We start from the raw sequence: 27,878 nt of genomic DNA on the forward strand, positions 1-27,878 counted from the left end.
CATAAATGTTCGTGGTAGACATGAGTTAATGAAATTGGTGCAAGTTGTAAATCAGTAAATTGGTCGTTTAAAGGTAAATTGGATGGTTCCATCCAATCAAATAGACTCCCGGAGGGTATTAGAGACCATGGTAAACATTTCGGCAATTTTTATTTCCGGGTGAAAAAAAGTCCATAAATTCCGAAATTGAAGACTAATATCCACACTTTTTGAGAAATTTTGGAGGTTTCGGGTAGAGTTGTCAATTCGGGTAGACGGGTGGGTTTGGGTTGGGTCATGCTTTAGTCAGGTCACGTCGGATCATACTTCTTATCGGGTTTAGGTCGGGTTAATATATAACAGGTTGGGTTATATTCGGGTCGGGTGAACAATAGGTCGTGTTTAATTCGGGTTTTCACGGGTCAGGGTAATTCTCATGTTCGGTTCAAGTCAATAATTTGCGGGTTATAATTATTAGGTCGGGTCATTCTTGGATTTGAGTTGGGTTTGGCTCAAGTCAAAAATTTGCTGGTTATAATCAGGTTGGGTCATTTTCAAATCGGTTCATTCTCGGGTTCAAGTCGGGTTCAGTTCATGTCAATAATTTGCAGGTTATAATCAGGTTGAGTCATTTTCAAGTCGGGTCATTCTCGGATTCAAGTCGAATTATGTTCAAGTCAATAATTTGCAGGTTACAATCAGGACGGATCATTTCCAAGTCAGGTCATGTTTGGGTTTAACTAATTATAAATAGATAATTATCATTTTTATCAAGCTAATTATTTCCTTTGACTATAATATATATGGCAATATAGTAGGGAACTATAGTTTATAATTTAGGAAGATAATTATCTCCTTTGACCATACAACAAATATATATTATATTTAACTCTAAATTTGAGGATGATACTCCTTTCTTTTGTTGGCCTGAACCGACTTGGTCTCCCTAGACAGAATGTTTTGATCAACAATAATAAGCTGGTCTAAATTGCATTTAAGGTGATTTGAAATAGGGCTAGGAACAATCTGTGTTGAATTTAGGTCGGGTCAATAACAAGTCGTGTTGATTTTGAGTCGGGTTAGTAACAGATCGGGTTGCATTTTTGGGTCGGTTAGTAATAGGTCTTGTAAAATTCGGTCGGGTCAATAACAAGTCGGTTTGAATTTGGGTCAGGTCAATAACAAGTCGGGTTGATTTCGGGTTAGGTTTGTAACAGGTCGGGTTAAATTCGGGTCGGGTTAGAAACGGGTCGGGTTAAATTCGGGTCAGGTTAGTAATAAGTCTGGCTAAATTCGGTGTTTTGACGGGTTAAAACGGGTTTGGGTCAATTTCGGTTCAAGTCGAGTTTGATTCAGGTCAATAATTTACGGGTTACATTCAGGTCTGGTCATCTCCAGTTTAATTCATGTTCGGGTTCGGGTCTCACATACTCGGGTAATTAATAGGGTTGGTTTCAGTTCGGGTCACCATTTTTTCGGGTTCAGATGGGTCGGTTAATAATCGGGTTTGAGTCGGTATTTCGGGTCGGGTCAACTTTTGACAGCTCTAATTAAAAATAGAACTAAGCTTTGCTAACTCGTGTGCAACATGATTACCATCTCTCTTTGTAAAGGAGTACGAACAACCGTGGCAATGAAAAGGCTATCTTTAATATATCATTGACGATCAGTCCAAAAGCATAAATACAGTCTTTTTTCAAATATTCTCACTTTTCCGTCCACATCATCAATTCAAGGGAATTTTATTATTTTACGATTTAAGTGGAAAACTGCTACTTGAAGTAGCGGTTTATACTTACTTAAAACCAAGGTATCAGTTTCTTGTTTAATAAACATCCACTACCATAGTACCATTTATTCAAGCACCAAGGATTTCTACCTCAACTATGAAGAACACCTCCATCCTTTATGTTGACGGTCCTACTGCCGCTGGCTTCTTGCCACCCTCCACCCTACTGCTCTTTAAATTTATTCATTTTGATGATTTTTTGTATTCTTAGAATATATAAATTAAAATTTATCTAGGAGCAATATTGAATTGTCATCCCTATAATTTTTTAAATTGATTCGAATCGAACTTAGATTCAATCTGACTAAATAGATGCGAATCTGAAAAGGAGGCGGATCAGACTTGGGCCTTCCACAAAGTCTATCGAATCCGACTAATATGATGTAAGAAATGAAATTTATATGGGAAATTAGTAGCGAATATTATTATCTTACATAAATGGGGCGGCTTTTATCGAATGTCTAAATAAACAAGCTGAATTAGGATGTGAAAATTTTCAATCAGATCCGACTCGGATCAAGCTAATCAGATTCGGACTTAGCCACATGACCCATCTAACCGTATTGTGTTATTTGTGTACCTAGAGCTAGGCCTAAAAAGCTGGGTTATACAATAGAGTTTGTACAAACATTGAATTTGTCGTCACACAACAAGCTCATCAAGTGGGGCCATTCATTTAGACCAAAAACGTGATTCCATTTGCTCCATTTTACAAGTCACAAAGTCAAGAGTAAACGTTAATGCAAAGTCTCAATCCACAAGTTTGTCAAGGCAAGTTCCACCAAGGCCAACAAATTTTTGTCTATTCGGGGAGTACTTTGCAACATTCTCACTATTCATCATGTACCTCATACCAAAACATCATTTATAATTTAATTAATTATAAAACAAATTATAAACAAAGCACCATAATTAGCAACACAACTACACAAGGGCCGTTATAATTAACCTCTTTGGAGTGGTCTAAAATTTGACAAGACTAACCACACAAAATTAATGGCGTATATCATTGTCTCTTGTTTAGTTGGGCCTATAATAATAAATATATTGTACAACTATAATAAGGGTCTGTTCATATTTACTGAACTGAGCTGAACTGAACTGAACTGATTGGAGCTGAAGTGAACTGAATTGAATTGAACCAATTAGAGCTGAATTGAACTGAATATTTTATGAGAGAGAGAAATTAGGAACTGAATTGAATTGATTGAAGCAAAACTGAATTGAACTGATTGGAGCAAAACTGAACTGAACTGAAATTAAGTAAACAAGTTAAGAGATACACGCTACGCGTGTACAATATAAGAAATTAGATGAAAAAAAAATAATAAAGTGGTTTTATATTTTATGGGGAGTGAAAACAGTTGAATATGTAAATTTATGTGGAAAGGGAGTGATTATTATTGGGTAGTTATGATAGAGTTTTTTTTTTTAATTTTTTTTAATTGGTAATTTTGCAACTTGAGAAGGCTAATTTGGGGATAGTGAAATTTATCACCCAAAAGGCCTTTTCATTTTATATATAGGATATTTTTTATATAGTGCCTCATATGTGTACAAGGAAACATACATTTTTTTTTTGAGGGGAAGGAAACATACATTGTAACCGGTATTTAGCTATGAACAATGGCTTGGACATTACCTAAAATTAACAAATACTCGAAAAGCTCAATATATTCTCTTAAAATAAGACTTATACAAAACTAAATTTGATTAACAATTACAATTACGATTACCACTACACATAGCCTCATACACCCCCATAAGTCCAGATGACCCCACCACAAAAATAGACACATTTGGGCTTTTTATTATCAGCACCTGAGTTCACTTAACATGGTACGGAGAAATTCACTATTTCATGTGAAATAAGCAAAAAGCAGCCATCATTTTGGAAAAAAAAATACGAAGTATATATATATAAAAAATTCAAAATTCAGGCGTAGAAAAGTCCAATTGGTTTTTTAATTGGTTTCATTATCACACTAATTAATAATTAATCAAGCTTTTAAGAATACCCACCAATTTTTTTTGTAGATTGTAATTTCAGAGAGAGAATTAGGAGTGAGAAAGAGAGAAGCAAGAAGCAACAATGGCGGAATCCAAAACTGTGCATTCTCCCATTGTCACTTATGCATCAATGTTATCACTTCTCTCCTTTTGCCCACCTTTTGTTATTCTATTGTAAGCATAATTTACCCTTTTCTTCTTTAAGTTTTTTATTTTTTTTTTTGATGTTTTTGGTTTAAGTTTTAGTGTTTTCTAATTTTTGTTGTTTACTGAATTGATTTTTGGTTTAGATCTGTGATAACCCTCGTTTTGATCATCAATTGTATTAATTTTTTTAATGTTTTTTGGGATTTGAAATGGATGGATTTTGAGTTATATTTCATGAGTTTAATTATTATTATTACTGTTGTTGTTGTTATAATTATAATTTATATTTCAGATTGATAGATTTGTTAATGGGGTTTTAAATTTCTGGGTTTCATGTTTGATAATTATTTCAATTGTTTAATAAGGTGTAATTTGTCAATGGCTTAATAGTGTTAAAACATACTCCGCACTTACTGGTTACTAATTTACTATTTGTCTATGTTTAAATAATTAATTGGGTGTTTTTTTTAACCATGTTTATATAATTGGCTTGTCCTTTTTTGGTGTTGATGCTGCTTTACTTTCAGGTGTTTCTTGACTCTATTGGAATTTAATATGGATTTAATATTCAGTTATTTTGTATACCAAATGGGCAAATGGTCTACATGTGGTATGGTGGCCGTAAGGATGATCTAATTTTTTACACAATCGATTAAAAGATATGAAACTTTCAACGTAACGATGTTTATGACATGTTATTAGGCTCGATTCACTCCACATGATGTTTTTAATCGATTTATTTTATTCAATTAAGCTGTTTTTATCGAGTAAAAAATGGTTGTTGATCATTTTGATTAGTTTTTTCTCATATTTAAATTGATTTTTATCGAGTAAAGAACATTGCCTTGGGAGTTATCAATCGATGGAGACATCTACAATTTTCTTGTAAAAGCCCGTATGTGACAATTACCTTCTTTTTGTCTTTTAACTCGGTCTTTTAAACCTATTGATTCCCATGTGCACATTTCTTTGAGGGCATTTGCACAGTATGCTGATTAGCTAGCAAATTATAAATGACTGTACTCAATGGAAAATCTGTATTGCTGATTTTAAGGTTCGATAGAAATGAAAAAATATAGTAGTGGAAGATTAGCTTCGCCAACATTGTAAAGCAGATTTGCATTGTTAGATATTCATATATGGCAATCATCAGTATTAACTTTAGATGTAATTTATTTACATGTGAGAGTTTTGAATTCTGTGGTAACTCAAGTATCCTTGCTATAACTTATAGGCATTTCTTCCCGATTGACTTGACCTTACCTCATGAAGTACTGGAATCTTAGAAATATTTGGACCTGTTTAGTGAAAGAAAATGGTCCATAATTCATACAGAAACAAGTAGAACAATAATTGCTGCTCGAATGGGTTAAACTTTTATTTTTAACTTATGGCTGATAGTTTTTGCATCTTGCTACTTTAGCCTAATGAATGTCTCATGTCAAAGAATCTGCTAGAAAGTGGTCTGTAGATTCAGAATTCCGAGCTCTGCATTGATTGAGATTGTTTTTTTGGGTACCCAAGTAATCCAACTGAGTTTCCTAATTTGATGTAAGAACAAGCAAAGTTCTCTTTCTGACACATCAAGTATTATTCTTAGACTTTTTACGCACCTTATTTCAGTGATAATAATCTATGCTGCAGATGTGATCTGAGCTTTGGAACTTATTTCCGCTTCTTTATTTTGTAGCTGAGATGCTATGTTGAATTCTGTTTAAGTTGAAAATTTTCTGTCCAATGCAGATGGTACACTATGGTACATGCTGATGGCTCTATCTCTCAAACTTGGCTATACTTGAGGGAGCATGGGTTACAAGGTTTTGTTGACATGTGGCCTAAACCCACATTCACTGCATGCAAAATCATCTTCTGTTATGGAGCATTTGAGGCTGCACTTCAGCTGTTGTTACCTGGAAAAAGGGTGGAAGGCCCTATATCTCCCACCGGAAATCGTCCTGTTTACAAGGTGTGTTATGGCTATTCTTGTTATTGAAATATAATCTTATGTGTACATTTATATTATGAAACTGTACGTTGTCTCGCTGATATTATGGCTTTCCTTTTGTGTCTATTGCAGGCTAATGGAATGCAAGCATATTTTGTCACTTTGATCACTTATCTTGGGCTCTGGTGGTGAGTAACACTGTTCTCACTTTTTACAGATTCTCAAGTCATCATTTTAAACTTTAAAATAATCACTCTGTTCCTATAATTGTCCCAGTTTTCCTCCATGGCAATAACTGGCTAAATATTTACACCACTTTAAGTTTCTGTTACAAAATTGTAGAGGCAAAGTGGATTTTGTGTCTAATGTTGCAAGTTCAAATCTTGTACCTTGAATCTTTAATGTCTAGTGTAAGGTATAATAGGGATGGGTTTTTAAAAAACTTTATACTTCGTATAAAAGAAGGCAAAAAAGCTGGTCATATATCAAAGTATCATACAGTGACTTAATGGTGCTCAAAAGTCAAAATTGCTCGGTTAGTTTCAGTAGCTCCTATGATTCCCATACTACATTTGTAGACTAATGAAGTTTGTACATGTTGTCTAGAGATCTTGCTTGTATGTCACTTTTCTGTTACTATGTATTTAGTTTATAGCTGGGATGCTTACTTTTATGTTTATTTTGCTAAGATTGAAAAGGGAGAGTTTAACAAAAAAAAAAAAAATATAAAGAAAAGGGAGAGTTTAACAAATATCTTTATTATTGATATTTCTTAAAATTGGCATGTCATACACCATAAATTTTATTCTTGGAAGGCATGTTAGATCCTTGCTTCCTTGTTAACATAGTTAACAGAACCTGTGTTAATAACAATCAATGTGTGGCACTAACATGTATTACATTTTATCCAACTGTTCATTTTCTCGGTCTGCTTTCAGGTTTGGTATCTTCAATCCAGCGATCGTGTATGATCATTTGGGAGAGATATATTCAACACTGATAGTTGGAAGCTTCATCTTTTGCATCTTCCTGTACATAAAAGTGTGTTATTTTTAAAGAATGTAATTGACATCTTCCTTTCTTTTAATCATGCATGGTCTTTAATATCAGAGTGCTGGTTCACATGTAGGGGCATGTTGCACCATCGTCATCTGATTCTGGTTCCTGTGGAAACTTCATAATTGATTTCTATTGGGTGAGCTTAACTGAACCATAATAACATCTGTATTTGTTCTCTCATCTTCCCTTTTTCATGTTAAAATTCGTGCTTCGCTTCATGTGTTACATTGGATACACATTATAAACCCATGCTTGCGTGGAGAATGTTGAAAGACTTGAAACTTACCATACTTGGTGGATTTTAACCCAGGAATGTATCTGACATGGACTAGAGACTTACCTTACTGACAAATTCCATTTTTATGGGCTGCTAGTATACATGACCTTGAATAATTCGCGAACTTACTATTTTATCCTCCTGATAATTAGAAATATAGTGGCTTTGATATAAATTAGATCCTACAGAACCTCATGTGCGTTGAACATGATGTTTAGAATCATTCATGCACTGATATTGTGATTGCTGTGTTTCCTAGGGTATGGAGCTATATCCACGAATTGGTAAAAACTTCGACATTAAAGTTTTCACGAACTGCAGATTTGGGATGATGTCTTGGGCAGTTCTTGCCTTGACCTACTGTATAAAGCAGGTAACTCTTCTGAGATGCTTCTGATCTGAATGTCAAATATGTGCATAATTTAGGCTTGAATTTTCAAACAAAAGCTATTTGGTTTAGAATCGTCTTTGACCATAGGTGTACTCTATAAAAAGGAAGAACTGAAAAACAGCAACAAAATTACTTGTAATGGAAATCATTTTCTATTAAAATTTAGGAAGCTGATGTTTGATTTGTAACACTTGTACACGTCAATGTTTATGTTTTATTGGTACTGAAAGCTTTTTCTCCTTATTTGGGCGTTAATATCTACAGTATGAGATGTATGGAAAGGTTGCTGATTCCATGCTGGTCAATACCATTTTAATGGTAGTGTATGTCACAAAGTTTTTCTGGTGGGAAGCTGGGTATTGGAATACCATGGACATTGCCCATGACCGAGGTTTGTTGTTTCCAATTTTTTTTATCTGGTTGATTGGTTAGTCTTATTATTAGGATGATATATAGTTGAGGTTGAGCCTGGATGAAAATTTAGCTGTATCACATGTCTTTCGAGCAACAAGAAAAGCCAAGCAATCTAGCTTGTACCTATTTAATCTGTTTATCTAACATTTATATACATTGTATATTTGTATATAATATCCTATAACTGAAATTTCTAAATGGTCATGGATAGTGTCATTATTTTTGCTCAAAACCTCGAACCTATTTTGTTGGTTGAATTCTCAGAGCAAAATGATCCTTTCTAGTTTTAGTAGTTTTCCATAACATATAATAAATGTGGAGATTTTCCAGGCAATTTTCTTGATTAGGTGTTTTTTTTTTTTTGTAATATCAAAAATGAAATGATATCAAAGCGTACTTTGAATGTTGGAATTCTGCCTCTGTTATTTTTATTTTATTTTTTTATTTTTTTATACTGTGTCTTATATTCTGCAAATTTGATTCTGGCAGCTGGTTTCTACATTTGCTGGGGATGCTTGGTGTGGGTCCCATCAGTGTATACTTCTCCGGGCATGTATTTGGTTAACCACCCTGTTCATCTTGGAATTCAGGTAACTGTATCTATGAGAAGTATCCTAGATTGAGTAGAGTCAATGTATAGTAGTTCATCATTGTAGAAAAATGGATCACATATCATCTCCTGACAATCCTTTTTACCTGTGCTGCAGCTCTCACTATACATTCTTGTGGCTGGTATTTTGTGCATATATATCAATTACGACTGTGACAGACAGAGACAGGAATTTCGCCGTACTAATGGAAAAGGCTTGGTTTGGGGGAAACCTCCATCAAAGGTTCATCTTGAATTGCCATAAATTTTCCCCGTTTCACCTTTACTTTTGCATTTTTACTTTTTGTTATAGACCCGGTGTTAGTCTATTACACTTCCTTTTTCCCCTTTGTACGCAATCCTGTATCTCTGGTTTTGTCTTTTTCATATTTTATATAAAGACTATCATGCTAAAGTAGATAAATCATTTACAGATTCAAGCCTCTTACACTACAACATCAGGAGAATCCAAGACTAGCCTTCTCTTGACCTCAGGATGGTATGTTTCTTGGTCATTATGATTAGTCTTGTGCATCATTACGTCTTGCAGAGCATAGTTTTCAGTTCTGCATTTCCTGGGATAGGACCATGAGGTGGTGGTCTTTGACTGTTTTCAGGGACAGCTTTATGTAACTCGGTGATTTTACATCTTTGATTCACAGGTGGGGTTTATCTCGACATTTTCATTATGTCCCAGAAATTTTAGCTGCTTTTTTCTGGACGGTTCCAGCTCTTTTTAATCATGTAAGTAAATGTTCTGGTAAACCTTTTTCTTTTAATAGACCTGTGTTTGTCAAAATTCCATTGACTGAACTGTAGTATTGTGCTTTGTTTCTGCAGTTTCTTCCTTACTTTTATGTGATATTCCTCACTATCCTCCTTGTGGACCGAGCTAAAAGGGATGACGATCGGTGCCGATCCAAGTAAGGAATACGTACTGTTACTATATAAGTCAAGTTTTCACCATAGCAAAGAATCACTGCATGCTTGTTTCTCTTGATAAATAAAGGGGCTGGACCCGTGTTTGTCCAAGAATCACTGCATGCTTGTCAAATTGCCATCCTATTTCTCTATTTAGGTTCTTTTCTTTTCTTTTAAGCTCTGAAATTAATATGTTGTTTGTGACACTTTGCCCATTTGCAGGTATGGCAAGTACTGGAAAACCTACTGTGACAAGGTTCCCTACAGGATTGTTCCGGGAATTTATTGAGATTATCTTTTGTATGAGCTATGTAATTTAAGTCATAGCTACGTAGCTTTGCTATATCATCGCTCAATGTTGTACTTTCTAATTTAAGTCGTGAACTCTGTTAATTATGTGTAAATATTCAATGTCTGTAGTATATTGGGCATCTTCCCTGTTTCTTTGGGGAATATAAGAGGTTTGATGTTTAAATGCTGTAGTACTAAATACATTACTGAATCTTACCTTTGCACCTTAAGAGGGCACGGGTTTTCTCCTCGAAACTTCTAGATTTCATCCTTCAGGGGAGTGGTTTTCTTCAGTATTAATATCTGATGTCAGACAATTGCAGCAGGCACTGAACTGCTATGATCATTTTTAGCTAGATAGAGAATTTTATCAATTCAACCTTTTCATTTATAACCTAAGGAGGGAATGTTAGATGGGTGTTGAATTTGTTGATTCGAAGAACTCCCATTCCTCCTGGGAGTGAAGAATAGTGTGCAGTCCTCAAGTTTACACAGCCTATCTTAACAACCCTCAAATTGTAATACTCCGTAATTCCTGCTATAATACCAGCAGAAACCTTGTAATGATAGAGTGTGCAGTATTTCATCACTTAATTCACGTAGTGAGCAAACACAACATTTATTTTTGGACATAATAAAATAGTGTATGTGACACATCAAATCCAGGCGGAGGGAGGTTTATATAGAACAGATTAAAGTGAATTATGTAGAGTAACAGGCACAGTATGAATATGAATGCAGTGTCTTACTTGGATCAGCATCGGTCATCAACCCTTTTAGCTCGGTCCGCCAGAAGGATGGTGAATAATATGACTAGAAATAAGGGACTGTTGAGGAAAAGCACAATACAAGAGAGAGATATGGGAGAAATAAGAACACTTGTTGTATATGTTTGGAGTGTTTGGTGAAAGTGAGGAGCAAAGCCAAATGTATAAAACATCTTATAAACACTTGTAACCCATTTGATGGATTAAACTAGAATTCTTTTATAAAAGTTGAGTTAGCTTTCTTTTTATCACTTAATTTAATCTCCGATGTTAGAAAATTCAATCATAAACCATTATTATTTTAGAAAATGTGACAACTTTTTCTAGACATCCTAAATTTAAATATTTTTATCAATTGTAAAAAATAACATCAAAGGGGAGGGGTGTTTGGGGATGAACACCACCGGAACATTATTGTAATGCTTTGAGGAAAATGAAAAATTACACAATATAACAAATTAATAAGAAACTCCACAATCCTAAGGTCAAGAGAAAAACTAGTGTTGATTTCTCTTGATGCTGTAGCATGAATGTATGAGCCTACAATCTGCAGGAGTATCTACCTACTTCAGCACTCAGCAATTCTGCATGATAAAATTTGAACAGCACTCCAAAAGAAAGAATATATCAGTCTCAGATATGTATAAGAAGATTGCATTCAGATCAGAAGTAGGAAAGGATACGACCAGAAATAGACACGGCAAGTGAAGGCCAAATGTGGAAAACTTATGAGATGCTGAAACTACAAACCTCGATCATGGGTAATGTCAGTGGTGCCTTGTTATAACACCCAGCTTCCCACCAGAAGAACTTCATGATATACACAACTAACACAAACATTAACATGAGAGTCTCATAACCTTGCCATACACCTCATACTATTTTAAAGTTTCTGAAGAAACATTTAGTGCCAAGAAAACTGCCAATTTATAGTCTCATAGATGACAGTAAAGGTATTTTGCTGTTGAAATTATCTTCCCAAATAGTTATACAGTTGCGATTGAAAACTCCAAACCTGAAAGGGCTGAAACAAAGTCAAGGACACGAGGGTGAGTCCAATACATTTGATTTTCACTTACACTTACCTTATATGAGCTTTTTTTTTTTTTTTTTTTTTTCATGGTCCGAACTTAACTAAGCTGAAGCTGTAACAATAGAACTACAAACAATCTTGAATGGCTGAAAAACAAGTAAAATCAGTCAATCTATCTACCACCAAAGTCCATGCATGATAAGAGAAAAAAAAAAGCATCAATGAAGCTACATATAGTGTTTAGTACTAATAAAATTACTAATAAAAGAAAAAAAGCATCAATGAAGCTACATATAGTTTAGTACTGATAAAATTACTAGGTAGATTTCATATGAATCAAATGTACAAGTTATGGGCTACACACAAAAGAAGATCAACAAATATCAGGATCTTATATGGTTCAGAATTAGTTGTCACATTGTTTTAACCTCTCATATAATTAAATTTATGACGCGATTTACAAATAAATGCTTTTAATATAGCTTTATTTATTCTATATCCAACTCTCTCCTATCTCTTATTTACTTATAGACATATTGGAAAATATGACACTTGATTTTTGAATTGCATGAAAAGTGGGTTGAGGCCATTTTTAGTGAAACCTTATAAACCATGTCTTTTCATGTATAGCTAAGTTTGAGATATAGAGCCATCAGCATGCAACATTGTATACAACATCTGCATTATTTTCAAAGAAAATCAAAACTACAACATCTGATAAAACAGTGACATAACACATAACCATCTATACCGTTTACCCAAACCAAAAATAGATATCGTGCAACCATAAACTATAATCACCAAGTACTCCATATAGTGTGACCTTGCCTCTCAATGTAAAACATGACTGGAAGATAACAATCTTTGCGTCACTCCTAAAAGATAGTATTATTTCCGTCATCAACATACCCGTAATGATTAAAAAACCGTAAAACCTCTCTAATAATTCACCACAATGCCATAATACAAGTAAATTGAGATCGGTAAACTTGATTTGTTGGTTTAAAAAGTACAAGTTAACAGTTCATATATTATTTTAATTACTTCGCACTTATATTTTTTTTTGAAATCAAATTACTTCGTACTTACATTATGCTTATCTTAATGAGATCATTACCGAGTACAGATTAATTCATTAATACACATCGGGAGCACTTAGAGCTAGGTGCATAGCACAACAAGGTTATAATATAAACAAGCCTAAAAGCCGCGCCCCTCCCTTCTTGTTTCCCCCAAATTGAGGGATTGAGGATCAAAGTAAGAAAATCGAGGAAGAAAGATTTGGGGCATATTCAAATTTTTCCAGAAATTAATTTCATCTAGGTAATTAATTATGTTCTTATATTCTCAACACTTTCGTATTCAATTAATATTTTATTTTTCAATTTTATGTTGGTAAGCTCAATTAAATTTTCAGTTTTTATTTTGTAATTTGCTCTGTTAATTCGCCCTTCAACTTCTTCATTTGATAATTCTGGACTAACTAGACGAATTAGGGTTTTCAATTTATCATTGTTATTGCAGTTTAAGGAACTCCCAAATTTAGGTCTTTCCGCTAATTTGATTTTTTTTTGTTGTTGGGTATCCAAAATTTTGAAGAAAGCTTATCATAGAATAAATGTTCACTGTTTTTTTTCACAAATTCGAGGTTACTGTTAATGGGTTTGAGTGTTGACCACTAAAGTTGGATGTGTATTATGAAATTTAGGTGAATTAAGTAAATTTTCAAATAAGGTAAAATGCAGATATAATTTCTTTGTTTTATGAAGTGCAAATGTAGTGGAAATTTACTTTTTCCACCAAGAATGAAACTAGGAGATGCCTCCTATGGTGTTATTGGAATGGTGTTAGGTCTGTGCAGTCTTTATGTAATGGTCGTTTTCGAATGTGCCTATTTGTATATATAATTGAGGTGTTGGATGATGGGTGTTTGTAGGGTAATCACGGTGTTAGGCCTGTGCAGTCTTTATGTAATGGTCGTGTTCGAATGTGCCTATTCGTATATATAATTGAGGTGTTGGATGATGGGTGTTTGTAGGGTAATCACGGTGTTAGGCCTGTGCAGTCTTTATGTAATGGTCGTGTTCGAATGTGCCTATTCGTATATATAATTGAGGTGTTGGATGACGGGTGTTTGAAGGGGTTTTGGATATTTGGAATCTTTTCTTGGCTTGTGGTTTTTACAAAATCTAAAGGCCATTACTTCATTTTCATAGCTGGATCGGTGAGGTTGATTCCTGTTATGAATTTTGCCTGCGTCGTCCTTAAAGAGTTACAACAATACAGCCTCGTATGACTGGTTCTTGGAAATCTTGGTTATAGTTGACTCTAACAAGTTTATTGGAAACAGAGTGCCTTTTCATCTAATATGTTCTTTAAGTGTAAACATAAGGAATTCATTATTTTGTGTCATTCGTTACTGTTGTACTGACTTCAAGAGTCTTTGACGTATGTGAACATGAGTGAAGATGAAAATTATGTCGTCTAAGGCGAAATGAAGTGGGAAATGGTTATTAATTTCATAAGTTTGCTGATGTGATGCAATGTTTACCATAATCTTACCTTGGCAGTGTTAACATGAATGCTTTCAAGCAAAAGCACAGCTTAATTTTTATTTATAATGTGAATGTTGGAATTTGATATCTGGCTGTCCTGTTTCCAGATAATATGTCAGCATATGACAATGTTATTGGTGGTAAGCTGAAACTAAAAGGAAAAGCCTTGGATGTGAAGACTGGGGGCATAAAGAAGAAGAAGAAACAAAAGAAACAGTATGATGAAGTTTCAGAAATAAAAGAAGATGAGAAGATAGAAACTAAAGAAGGTAAGAAAATAGATGGTTAGTTAGCATTGTAATTATTCGAGCTTATTGCTCTTTTTTTCTTATTTGTTTGACACCTTAAAATATGAAAATCATGTCTTGTATGGTTAAAGTCTATTGTCTATACAGTTTCTTCATACCAGACTCTGGAGCTGTATAATTTCCTTTTGTGCCATGATTTGATCTCAGTTTCTTGTGTTACATATAGTCTCTCAATTTTTACAGATACATATTCTTCGTGGTTTGCAACATTTAGGTGCATTTGTGTTTACAAAATTTCCAGTTTTTATCATGCTGAAATAACAGCAGCCACATACATATTTTTCTTTGGCTGGTTGAACTTTGAAGAAGACATCTTATGTTTTTTTTCCTGAATATTTCATTCATCCTATGATCTTCTTTGGAATTTTGCTTGTTAAGTGCTGCCTGACAGTATTCTTATCCAAGTACGGCATATATCAGTATTACTACAATTTGCACTAATACCCTTAAGTGAGTGAGAGTTGCCTTTCCAACTATTGTCCTATTTCTAGAGGCAGAATATTATATTGGTCATAGTGCCGTATCATAACCACATTGTAAAGGCTTTGATCTTACCGCGATGGTGATTTATTGCCATGGCAGCCCAAACCATTGGCATTGTCTGTGAAAGTGGCTTTGAGAGGCATGAACATTTTCATTACTGTGAACACATCGGTGCTGTAGGAAATCTGACTGTAACTTAGTTTCAATTCAGGTAAACAGCCCTTGCTACTGAATTTTGATAAGAATGGGAGTGACTTGTTTTCCATGGCCTCTCTTTGGCAGTGGCTTTTGCATTGTATTACAGCTTGTTAATTTAACATTTGATACATAGTTACAATTATCAAAAAAATTAGATTCTCCTTGCTATTCAAACAGTTGAGTGCGAGACCAATAAACTTCCTCCTGTCATTAAAGATACCAAGTTAGGCCTTCATAAATTTTGCATTACAAAATCACTTTCCTGAGATTATTTCTTTTGTTACAACATTTGGCAAATAATAGGCATGTTCAGTCTCCTTTCCTTCCCTTCAAGGTTGACAGAGTAATGAGTTTATATAATCTTCTATGTAGTACTTGTGGAGTTATGGGCTAGTGCTAGTTTTACTGATATAGGAACTAAAAAATCTATTGATTTTTTCACCACCTTATATTGGCTTCTGGTGTAGGAGAAGATGCCGAATCTGCTATTACCAATGTAGAGGAGAACAACAACAATGAATCAGACAAGTCAACGGGGAAAGGAAAGGCCCCAAATTTTGCTGATCATCTGACGCCAGCTGAAAAACGATACATAGAGCAGAGAGAGCAGCTTGATGTCCAGAAGTATTCAAAAATGTCTAAGAATTCCCATCGTGACCGTCTAGATGACTTCAATCAGTATCTAGCCAACTTGAGTGAGCATTATGACATTCCAAAAGTTGGACCTGGCTAAGTATCTTGTTTATTTTACTCTTCTAAACAGTTCATTATCAGACTCCTTGTACATTGGGCAGCAAATCGTTTCTAGGTTTCTTTTTGCTAGGTATTGCGTTTCTTCAAGTATTTGTATTTACAATATTCCTGTAATCAGAGCTTGTAACCTTGTGCAACATCTTATCTTAAATTTACTTGCTTGAGACTATTATTACTGCCCAGCAGACCAGCACTCCTGCAACCACTCAATTCCGAATGACAAATTTCATTCAAGTTAACATTTGTTTATGCATATGGCTTTCAATAGATGTGCTACCATGAAAGTCGAATATTTTATGCAGTACATATATGAACTGCTTCGAATACGGAGTATAAGTTTTCCCTCACACAGCTTATTTTTTGAAACTTATTGATAGTTTGATTTGAAACTTTTACTAGTTTTTTCCTTCAAACAACTTCTGGTCTGATTTGAACTTGGGATAATGATCTGAATTCTTTAAAAGTTTGGTATTGTCTGATTTGATCTAATTTTTTGTTTGATTGTATTGTACTCTAATACCTGATACATAAGAAAAACCATTATCTAACGAAGATTTGTCAATATTTTGTATTTTCCAAATTTCTAATATTCATAATTTTATAAACATGAAAATTCATATATTTTGAAATTATAAAAACGTTTGGTCTAGTCTTGTAATTTGTGTGCAGATTAATAAGTTCATAAAATAAGATGAAGATAGCATAAGTGATGTATTATTTATACTTCGTATTAGATAAGTGACAAAAAAAATAATCTTGAATAATATGGCTTTTTCATCTGAAATGGCTCAATTTTCGGTTTATAACAATAATAATAAAATAAATGTAATAACTATAAAGTTATTTGGAACCGTTGGAATTTAAAATTAGCCTTGTCTTGACATTGGCTTAAGATAAGGCATCAAACATCATCCACACCACCAACACAAACCTCTCATGGCTTCTTTCCTAGGCCATAACTCTTTGCATACATTCCTTAGACCTTCAAACATCCCATGCTCCCAAAAGCCGAAAACCTCGAGTTTCACAGTTACCTTTGCATCACTCCCAGCAAGAGACAGAATCATAGACTTCGGAAAATACAAGGGAAGAATGCTAGGAACCCTGCCATCCAACTACCTAAAATGGGTGTCCAACAATCTTAGAGCAAGGGACTTTGAGGAGTGGGCTAAGCTGGCTGATCAAGTCCTCGAAGACCCGGTATATAAGGACCGTATTGAATGGGAGTATGCTGAGAGGCTACTCAATGGTGATGTGGTACACACTAATACTAAGTCTGAGGGTGTTGTTGCTGAGTTGCTTGAGATAAGTCAGAGGTTTGGGTGGGATAATGATGATAAAGTTGGGTGGAGTAAGGTTGATTATCAGCTGCTTGGGACCTCTAAAGGTAGGAGAATTCCAAGGGCTAAGGCGAGGAAGGATGAGGAGGTTATGAACTTGAAGAGAGGTGAAGATGAAGACCGCGAAAGATGGAGAGGTGATAGAAGTGAGGGTTGCAGTAGAGAGGTTGGTGTGAGGGAGAGGAGATTGGAGAGAAGAGATAGGTTGAGAATGCAGAGAAGGGTGTCTAATGTGAAGAATAGCAGTAGGTTTAACAATGTAGTTGGGGAAGAGGATGAGGGGAGTGAGTATAGGAAGAGCAATGAGAGTTCTGAACAGAATTCAGGGGTTTACAATCCTTTTCCTGGAAGAGAAACACTCCTAAAAAAAGCTCTCAATCGGCGAAGAATTGTATAGCCAATTCTATTTCAACTTATGGATATTCGTATTATTAGTTTTGAGTAGAGGTGGCACATGGATTGTTCGGTTTCAATTAATTCAGATTGAGCCATATGGGTTGGTTTGGTTTTATCTGGATAGGATCGTATTTGAGTCTATCAGTATTAGTCACGAGAATTTGAGTCAGGTTCGGATTAGTTCGGTCAAGTCAAATTTAGATATTTTAGATAAGCTATAAACTCTTATCAGTGTATACATCATAATTTCAGCACTCAAAACTAGCTGCTATTGATTATGAAATTTACAGACCAGTGGTAAAATAATACCTGGATAATTGTAGTGTTACAAATTGATTTTGTACAAAGAATACTTTTCTAGTTTTCTGTATGTATAACTTTCCTGCCAGAATTAAGTAACAACATCCGGTGTGCAACCGTTACCAGGAGGGGCTTATGATTATCTCTGTTCTCCACAAGCTGAGCATCTCTTGAGATTGCTGTCATTGATCAGGGTACAGAGTTTACATGACCAGTTACTGACACGAGGACCGTCTTCCCTTCTCGGGCCTCTTGGCATATGTAATGTTTCAATTGCAGGAGCTGTAGGAGGTGTGTAACTGCTAGCAGGAGGGCCATATGAATACCTCTGTTCTCCACAAGCTGAACAATTTTCTAGACTGCTGTTGTTGATTAGGGTACAGAATTTACATGACCAATTACTGATACTCGGATCATCTTTCTTGCTTCTTGGCGTTTGAAATGTTTCAAATGCAGGAGCTTCAGGAGGTGTGTAACCGCCAGGAGGACGGACATATGAATTCTTTGGTTCTCCACATGCTGAACATTTTTCTAAATTGCTGTTGTTGATCAGGGTACAGAATTTACACGACCAGTTACTGGTACTCGGATCATCTCTCTTGCTTCTTGGCGTTTGGAATGTTTCAAATGCAGGAGCTTCAGGAGGTGTGACACTGCTAGGAGGAGGGCCATATGACTTCCTTGGTTCTCCACAAGCTGAACATTTTTCTAAATTGCTTTTGTTCATCAGGGTACAGAATTTACACGACCAGTTACTAATACTCGGTTCATCTTTCTTGGTTCTAGGCATTTGGCATGCTTCACATGCAAGGGCCAGTGGCTGCAAATCAGTCATCAACCATATAAAAGTATGAGCTAGAGTAAGGCTAGTGCTTTTAAGAAGTTGGAACATCAACAAAGATAATATAAGCGTATAGGACAATTTCATTGCTAATATTACGAACTAATATTGTGCAGTATTACAAATAGTGCATATGAAACAAGAACACTCACACATCAAATTTCGATTTTGGTTTAGAGCATGTGGGCCTCACTGGTTCACTTAAGAAAAACTCCTCTCTAACCTCACAAAGATTAATACATCATATCTAACAGTAGATGACAAATCCAAATTAGAATTTAGAGTTTTACCTTATTGATCAAAGTACACATAGAGCATTGCCAACTTCCCTGACTTTCTATCTTCCCATGGGGTGGCTGAGATTGCAGACTCGCACGTGGATGAGATTGCAGACTCGCACGTGGCTGAGCTTGCAAACTTGAAAAGGGTTGTTGAGATTTCATTGAGGAAGATGCATTATTACTAGATTCCATTGAGGAGGATGCATAATAACTTGATCCCATTGCGGATGATGCATTATAGCCTGATTCCATTGAGGAGGATGCATTGTTACTTGATTCCACCGAGGAGAATGCATTATTACTTGGTTCCTGGCCATTGGTCCTCAAGGATTGGGTTCCACACCATAACTCATCACGAAGTCTTCTTTCTGAAACCATGGCAGCAGCTTGAACTGGGGTGAGGTCAGCCATCGTACTACTATTACCACCAATTTTCCTAGGTCCCGATGGCAGCAAAGTTCCATGTTGTGCTCTTCTTTCAGCAGCAGTCAATGCATTTTGACGGAAAAATGGCAAAGGTGGTGGTTGTGAGGACCCACCCATACGTCTTTCAGACAGATCATCTCCTCTCCCAGTGCCTTTAGTTCCTCTCGCCATTGATTCCTCACACTCCTAGAGATATATAACAGAAACATTCAGTGTCAGTCATTTTACATGGTGGATTGATAACTTGATATCATTTTATCAATAATGAGAAGAAGAGTTCTCATTATTCAACAAATTAAATTGTGAATCATTTGGCGAGAGCCATTGCATATTCCTATCCAGCTATATGTAGCTGAATCTATTCTTAACAATTAATAACTTCAATATTGTTGAACATGCAGAACACACTATGAAATGATGAAAGAATTGCTTTATATCCTGGCAATAATAGATTTCAAAAAATACCAAAACAGATTTTAGTGTGTGCATGATTTCTACACTTATTCTTAACCCATCCAAGGGAATTCCACATATGTTCAGTCAATGCATGTATATGCTATAATGGACAACTTTTGCCAAGACTGAACAATGATGAGGAGAAGTTGATTGGCATCAGCACACAGAATCAAGTATGAATTAAGTAGAAAAGCTAAACAACAGTTTATTTGCTAGAATATGATGGGGAAAAAAAAACAAATGAGTTAGCAAAGTCACTAACCTGTCTAAGTTCATCGAAGAGTTTGTAGAAGTCAGCGTTATGGGGACCATGTTCATTGTGGCACAGTTCATGCAGCATAGTATCAAGCACCTGTTCATCAGAGAAGAAATCCCACTTTCTTTCTGGCCTCCGCAACCGTAGCTTAATCTCTGCACCTCCTCCTATGTTCAATCCCATGTGGGATGGATTAGATGGGCTGTGATTGGCACATTAATAATTTCATCAGAAAGTTGTAAAGCAACTTAAAAGAAATTAACTAAGTTTAACTAGAAACTTGTGCCTTCATACCTAAATTCAGAAAGGACCTCAACTTTCCATTTATGCTTACGCAGGATTGGCTGCACATGTTTCACCACATTCTCCAGAATTTTTCGAGCCTCATTTTCACCAGTCGTCTTCAGAGGCTTAACTTCCCAGACCTTGCAAAGATCACTGAGGTCCATTGGCATAGCTTTGGTTCAGACAGAGCAATCAAGAATGCAGCTGGTATGTGAGTAACCAAATTTATCAGCATCCAATCATATGACAGTCAAGTCAAATTCTGAAAAAAAAAAACATTATTGTTTGGCCATTCTCTCCTTAAGAAATATAGCAACGCAAAAGCTTCAACTTGAGCAGTCGATAGAAATAAAACCGATCCTTCCCCCCCCCCCCCCAAACAACACACACACCCACATCCTCCAAAAACAGCAGGAAGTAATGAACAAAAGAATAGGATGCCAAATGAATGGTATAAGAAACCAGGAACCAAGTCTCACAAAACACATCCACTTAACTTGCTTGCTTGAACGCCTTAATCCCATAAGTGGTGTCAACTACATGAACCAACACGAGGAATTTCCAAGAGGTCACCCATCCTAGTACTACTCAGCTACTCTCAATCATTGTGGCTCATGTCATGTAATGTGGCAAAGTTTTACACTCCATATTTCTAATCTATTATACATAACTCAACTATATTAAAAATGAAAAACATTGACACGGCCATAACTATAACAGTAAAACTAATACTTCGAGCACAAACTAACCATAACTCAAGCAACCTTTAGGTGTTATGTAGCCAGTAAAACGAGCACGTTGAGAGGGAAGCTTGCTTGAACTGCAATAACTAACCATATGATTCAAAGTGCCCACCCACTATGCCAATACACAATCGATACGACCCTTTTCTCCATAACTTTGTGGATAAAATCCGGCCGGTTTGTGTAGCCAAACCCGTCCTTTGGGGATTAAAGCCAGATATCATTGTTATTGTGATGATAAACATAAAGCACCCAGAAAAGTCCCACAATATTGACATTTTCCCTACTCGTCCTTGTTCATTATTCTAGTCATTCTCTCTAAAACGAGTAATTTCTTCCACACTTTAATTATTCATTGGGAATAAGTCAATTCTCAATTAAATTATGTTAACTTCAAAACAGGTGCATATAACATCCCTAAACCTCACATCAGAACCTCCAATCAAAACCCCAAATCTCAAGTTAATCTTATTCAGACAACATAACAGATTTTTAACAATTAATGACCAACACACAAATCATAATATTTGCACAATACCCAAATCAAAAATCTACAAAATGATCAAAATCAATTCAAATTACAAGCTTCTGAAGAATCAAAATCACAGGTCTTTGATACCAATTTGATGTTACTTTCTCTACTAATAATAATCAAAAGATTCAAACTTTAAAATGATGCTTTCTAATAATGATCAATATTTCATTTCGAAGAGAAAATTGAGGGTATAATTGAGTAAAAAGCAAAGAATTCATAGCTGAAAATTCACAAAGTTGAGCACATACCTGAAGCAAAAGCAGAGAAAGAAATGCCTTTGATTGGAATAACTGGAATTTGAGTCGGGTTGTCTTCTTTCCTATTATAGCTTAACAAAGAAGAAAATTGAACGATTTTTCTTTGTTTGGTTGCTTTGGACAATACCAATTGAAAAGAAGGATATGACCAACTTGGCAGATTGAATTACATAATTAATTACTCTTTTAACAAGTGTCATTAAGCTTATTGAGGTTTTGATTTAGTCATATAATAATTATATTAGTTTATTTTTGTCTTTTTTTTTAATTGGTATTGAGAAGTTACTTTATATATGGTCACCTTTATTGAAGTGTATGAATTTTGTTCCCATGATTTCTAAATCATTAAGAAAACCCCTTTAGCAAAAGGTCAAGTAACTACAGTGCAATATATGATAGTTGGATGACTTGGATCTTGTTTACCACTTTACCTATTGATAACATATGGAGGACGTTTTTTTCAAAGTGAGCCAATTTTGGCAAATATTAACCAAAATGGTTGCGTGGCAAAAGTATTTACCAAACTAAGATTCCAGGCTAAAACGCTGTCTCGGTCAGCGTTTTATACCTGGTTTTTTTTTTTAAAAAAAATCAACCTAAAAACGCTGTCTGGGACATCGTCTTTGTTGTTGACCTTTTTTTAAAATTTTTTGTAATTGCCTTTTATTTATAAAAATGTTTTAAAAAAAAACAGTTATACCAAAGATGTTGTCCCAGATAGCGTTTAACTCTGGAACTATAAACGCTGTCTCAGACAGCGTTTAAGGTTATTAATGAAACGCTGTCTGAGACAGCGTTTCTGTCGTGTTTTTTTCCCTCCAACAGCGTATTTCATTTCATTTCCTCCTCCTTCATTCTCAAACCCCTTCTTTCCCAAACTCTAACTTAATCCCCCTCTCTCTCATACTTGTGCTCCTCCGTGTAGACCGCCGCCGGCGCCGCCACCTCCACCGTCGCCCTCCGTGTAGCCCACTATACACTCCCCTCACCCTGCAATAGGTATTCATTCAACTTTCTTTGTGTTTTAAATTCTAGGGTTTATGTTGGTGATTTCTAATTTTTTTGGAATTGGGTTAAAATGTTGATGAGGTTGAGTTGTTAGTGTTAAAAATGTTGAATTGTTAGTGTTGGTATTGTTGAATTATTAGTGTTGGTAATTGTTGAATTGTTAGTGTTGATAATGGTAGTGTTGATATTGTTAGTGTTGATAATGGTTTGGATAATGTTGAATTGTTGTTGTTGGTTTTGTTGAAAATTGTTGACAATGGTTGATAATTATTAGGTTTTGAACAATTGTAATTACCTACATTGTTGTGTAATAATGGTGATTTAGGGGTTCTTAATAGTTAATTTGTAGAGTATGTAAAAAAATTTTGTTTGATTGTGGTGATTTAGGGATGATTTAACGGCTTTACGTAAAATGTGTTTTGGTTGTTATGTAGAATATGGCTGGACAAAATGTAGCGTTGTTATGTCGATGGGGAGGTGAAATTTTGTGTAATGGATCAAATGTGGAGTACAGTGGAGGGAATATGGACCTTATAACACTTGAACCGAACATGACTGTGACTGATCTGATGAATGAGGTTCACAGTTGTATTGGTTCAAACCCTATGACTGTTGAACTGAACCTTAAAATGAGGTGTGATACTGGTCATGGGGTGCAAGTGTTACCTGTCTCTACGAACAGACATTTGAAAGATTTGAGGAGCATGGTAGGAATGAAGGGTTTTCCCAATGAGATATATGTAGAAACAGTGCCTATATGTACCCAACAAAGTACTCGGGCAGAACAGCAAGCTACATATGTCTCTGATTACAACACCGCGTCCTTCCAAGAGCCCGCAAACCACATTCCATCGAATGCATATAGGATGAGTTCTTTCACTCGAATGATGTAGGACGACCAATTTCACTTGCCTTTTAGTTCTCATATAGCTTCACCAGTACATGCGGGGGGACGCGTGACAGTGTTCGGCCAGCCTGCTCCGTCGTCATCGAACACCGTGGCATCTTCGCCGATGCAATTGCATAGCTACTCTCCTATGCAAGGTGATGATGGTTCACCGTTTCGAGAAGAGCCAAATCATTTTGATGATGCTGTGAATAATGAATTGTCGGTGTATGATGTGTATGCGGAAATGGATGATGAGGACGAGAACGGAGAGGGGGATGATGAACCTACACAGGTGGAAGATGGTCAGCCGTTGGTTAGAACTCCCATACCTTGGTTCAGTGAGGTACCCGAGAACTATGAAGTTGATCAGTATTGGGCCGAATCGGGTAGCCACACCTCTTTTGTTCCCGGGGGAGAATTTGAGAAGGGAATGTATTTTGAGAGCAAGAAACTGCTTCAAGAAATGGTGAAGATGTATTCTATTCAGAGGAATCAATTCTACACCACAATGACCTCGAATGATGGTGTCCTACATCTGCGATGCAAGAAGAAATGTGGTTGGATGCTACGGGGTACCAAATCGAGTGAGCACTCACGTGGTTTTACCATAGTCACGTACAAAGGCCCGCATCGGGAGACATGTATCACTGAAGTACTATCTAATGATCACCCACACTTGGATTCGTCCGTAATAGCCGAGTATGTGAAGTCCTTTGTGCGGAAAGATCCTTCGTTGAAAGTGGAATTCATACAGGAACTGATCTCGAAGCAGTTTCATTTCGATGTCCCGTATCGACGAGCGTGGTATGCCAAGGAGAAAGCTATAGCTGAGATATTTGGGGATTGGGAAAGTTCATATGGCAGACTTCCCCACTTCATGCAAGCACTCCTACGGTCGAACCCGGGAACATGTGTCGTATGGAAACACAAAGCTTTAGTGGATGGTGTATACTACAACAACATGGAAGTGTTTGAACGAGTGTTTTGGGCCTTCGGTCCTTGTATCGATGGCTTTAAACATTGTATGCATGTTATCTGTATCGATGGGACGCACTTGTACGGGAAGTATAAAGGAACATTGTTGGTTGCTACGAGTGTTGATGCAAGCTTCCAAGTATTTCCTATTGCATTTGCGGTGGTTGAAGGGGAAAACACTTCCAGCTGGTCTTGGTTCCTAGGTTGTATTCGAGATCGTGTCACGCAACGGGATGGCCTTTGTGTTATTTCTGATCGGCATCCTGGGATCATTGCAGCAATGAATGATCCTAATGTTGGATTCACCCAGCCCCGAGCGTATCACAGGTTTTGTGTCCGCCACATAGCCTCTAACATGAGAGACATGTTCAAGGCCGCTGCGTACCAAAGGTAAGAAAGAAAACTTCAAGCTGATCTGTGTTTCATTGGTAAGGCCTGTCCCAAGGCCATTGAGTACATTGCTCAAGTCCCGTTCCCTATGTGGTCTCTGTTTCACGACAGTGGTCGCAGGTATGGTATATGTACTACTAACTTCTCGGAGACATTCAACAATGTGCTGAAAGGAGCTCGGTTTCTACCGATTATGTCCCTTGTCGAGTTAACCTTCCACAGAGTTAACAAGTATTTCACTTTGAGAAGGGAGTCTTCTGAGGCTAGGTCTGATCAGGGACTTCCATACCCCCCAAAGGTCACTGCCATCCTCGAGAAGAACACCGCTAAAGCCAGATATCATAGAGTGGATGCCTATAACCGGCGATTGCATATTTACCAAGTGACAACAGAGAGGGGAGAGAGAGTTGGTAATAAAGGAGGCCACAAGCATACGATGAACTAGCAGTTGAGAACGTGTACGTGCAACAAACCGAAGATATTCCACCTCCCATGTTCTCATGTGCTAGCAGTCTGTGCTACATACTCACTATCAGAACGACCTTGGGTGGACCCTCTGTTGCAGTCGGCCGCCTACATGAACACCTATGCACCACAGTTCTGGCTGATCCCCTGCGAGACAACCTGGGCACAGTGGGCACAATACGTAGGCCCTAAACTCATTCCGGACGGCACAATGATACGTGGAAAAGGTCGTCCAAAGTCGAAGCGCATACGCAATGAGATGGATGACAGCAACCGGCCCCCAACCAAATGCAGCCGTTGTCACCAGCAAGGTCACAACCGCACTGCTTGTCCATCTAGACCAACATAGGACCTAAGTGTATATGTGTTATTTGATATAGTAGTATGTAGTGGTGTTATTTTGATGAAACAATTATAATTTTCTACATTATGTGTTATTGTGTTCAATTCGATGAATTTTATTTTGTACGTTGGATGTTCGAGATTTCCTGTTTATGCCTTTCAATCGAAATTAGTATTCAATATATTGTGTTAGTGTTTGGTGTGTAACGTTTTCAATGAACAGATATCATGGACGTACGGGATAGGACACCCGGACTTGTTGACCCTTCTGTCCTGACACTACAGGACACCCATCGGAGCGTCGACGTATGGAACCTGACGGTAATGATTCATCTTTAACGTTTTTGGATTCTTTGATGTACTATCTTTTGTTACTTATAAATGCTCCTGTGTTTTCAGGATGACGTAGCGAATCCACTACAGTGCAGGCACTACAGGACCCCCTGGGTTGTCCATGATCGCTGCCTTGAGTACGTGACGTACGCTGGCTTTGGCGGTGTACATCGCTTGGGATTCAGGGAGATCGACCGACACCTTGTCACGGCGTTAGTGGTGAGATGGAGGCAGGAGACGCACTCCTTCCACCTACCAGTTGGGGAGGCGACTGTGACATTGCGGGACGTGGTAATACTGACGCGCCTTCCAGTACAGGGGACTGCGGTGACGGGATCATTTCTAGTCGATCCCGTTGGATTGGTTGTGCGGGTTCTCGGGGTGCAGCCGGGTCCCAACGATGTTAGGGGCTCCGCCTTGAGGACGGTCTGGTTACGAGATACTTTCCAGGGCTTGCCTGCGGACGCCGATGACGCCACAGTACAGAGATACGCTCGAGCGTACTTGTTCTTCCTCATATCCGGCGTGTTGTTTGGCAACAAGAGCGGGAGCCACTTGCAGCTTATTTACCTACAGCTGTTAGACCACGACTGGGAGCATATCCGTGGATACAGCTGGGGTAGTGCCTCTTTGGCGGTGTTGTATCGCCAACTTTGCAGAGCCTCACGGAGTGGTGCGCTCGAGATTGGAGGACCTCTGTTTGTGCTTCAGGTATACTACGTATATTATCACAAGCGAATTATGCAATGAGTAATGTCATATTTAACATAGTTTTGTGTTTTGCTATTGAAGCTATGGGCTTGGGAGCACATCCACGTAGGAAGACCAGGTAGGCCTGCTGTACATCGTCCGGGGCAGCAAGACCAGGATGACCAGTATGAGCCGTACATCGCTCCGCCTCGCCCTGCAGCTGATGAGGCTTACGGTTGCAGGTTTGTAACAATTGTCATTTTTTTCCCATATACGATTTCATTTTGTAAACATACTTACCAAATTTGTTGCCCCAGGTGGATGGTCCCCAGACTCACACAGGCACATGCGGCGACGGGTCTCCTATACTACCGAGACGCCCTTGATCGACTCACTGAGGATCAGGTACAAACTCTGAAGACATTTGTAATCATTTAGGTACTGTGTATACTGATTGTGGACTAACTTATTTAGGATGTGTTATTGCAGATCACATGGGATCCGTATGTACCGGAGTTGGTAGATGTCATGCCTGCACATCTACTGGAGCATCAGGGAGAGTGGCGTGCCCGGGTCCCCCTGATCTGTTTCGAGGTTGTGGAGAGTCACCTACCTGACCGCGTCATGCAACAGTTCGGACTGCAGCAGCCTATTCCCCAGAACTGTGACACTGTCGTGCGTCTTCACGACATTGACCGTCGGGGAAAGACGGAGACAAACTGGGCACTGGAGCATTGGCAGTATCTTCAGCTATGGGAGCA

The 27,878-nt window shown here is 37.2% G+C and overlaps 4 protein-coding genes across 5 annotated transcripts; 3 read left to right on the plus strand and 1 right to left on the minus strand.

Annotated features, from left to right (window-relative positions):
- Positions 1-3,628: 3,628 nt before the first annotated feature.
- On the plus strand, positions 3,629-10,112 carry LOC110726750 (7-dehydrocholesterol reductase-like). Its single transcript, XM_021906245.1, has 13 exons — positions 3,629-3,952; positions 5,669-5,891; positions 6,003-6,058; positions 6,809-6,911; positions 7,000-7,065; positions 7,466-7,579; positions 7,862-7,988; positions 8,501-8,601; positions 8,719-8,844; positions 9,035-9,099; positions 9,263-9,344; positions 9,441-9,523; positions 9,744-10,112. Exons 1-13 carry the CDS (start codon positions 3,861-3,863, stop codon positions 9,808-9,810), a joined length of 1,305 nt encoding a protein of 434 aa, XP_021761937.1. The 5' UTR covers positions 3,629-3,860; the 3' UTR covers positions 9,811-10,112.
- A 2,669-nt stretch (positions 10,113-12,781) lies between these two features.
- On the plus strand, positions 12,782-16,114 carry LOC110726751 (protein FAM32A-like). The gene is made up of 3 exons (XM_021906246.1): positions 12,782-12,935; positions 14,275-14,436; positions 15,624-16,114. Exons 2-3 carry the CDS (start codon positions 14,280-14,282, stop codon positions 15,887-15,889), a joined length of 423 nt encoding a protein of 140 aa, XP_021761938.1. The 5' UTR covers positions 12,782-12,935; positions 14,275-14,279; the 3' UTR covers positions 15,890-16,114.
- A 731-nt stretch (positions 16,115-16,845) lies between these two features.
- LOC110726642 lies at positions 16,846-17,646 on the plus strand. Its single transcript, XM_021906112.1, has one exon. It carries the CDS (start codon positions 16,846-16,848, stop codon positions 17,644-17,646), a length of 801 nt encoding a protein of 266 aa, XP_021761804.1.
- Positions 17,647-17,842: 196 nt separating this feature from the next.
- LOC110726752 (E3 SUMO-protein ligase RanBP2-like) lies at positions 17,843-22,334 on the minus strand. 2 transcript variants are annotated; one of them, XM_021906247.1, is made up of 5 exons: positions 22,017-22,334; positions 20,500-20,752; positions 20,212-20,407; positions 19,077-19,679; positions 17,843-18,765 (listed from the first exon to the last, which is right to left on the minus strand). In XM_021906247.1, the coding sequence occupies exons 2-5, from the start codon at positions 20,658-20,660 to the stop codon at positions 18,085-18,087; spliced, it is 1,641 nt and encodes a 546-aa protein (XP_021761939.1). In that variant the 5' UTR covers positions 20,661-20,752; positions 22,017-22,334; the 3' UTR covers positions 17,843-18,084. The 2 variants fall into 2 exon arrangements, with proteins under 2 accessions (XP_021761939.1, XP_021761940.1); XM_021906248.1 differs by having other exon boundaries at positions 17,844-18,765; positions 20,500-20,694.
- Positions 22,335-27,878: the final 5,544 nt, after the last annotated feature.

The sequence above is a fragment of the Chenopodium quinoa genome, unplaced genomic scaffold (genome assembly GCF_001683475.1).
Source record: "Chenopodium quinoa cultivar QQ74 unplaced genomic scaffold, ASM168347v1, whole genome shotgun sequence".
Lineage (NCBI taxonomy): Eukaryota > Viridiplantae > Streptophyta > Magnoliopsida > Caryophyllales > Amaranthaceae > Chenopodium > Chenopodium quinoa.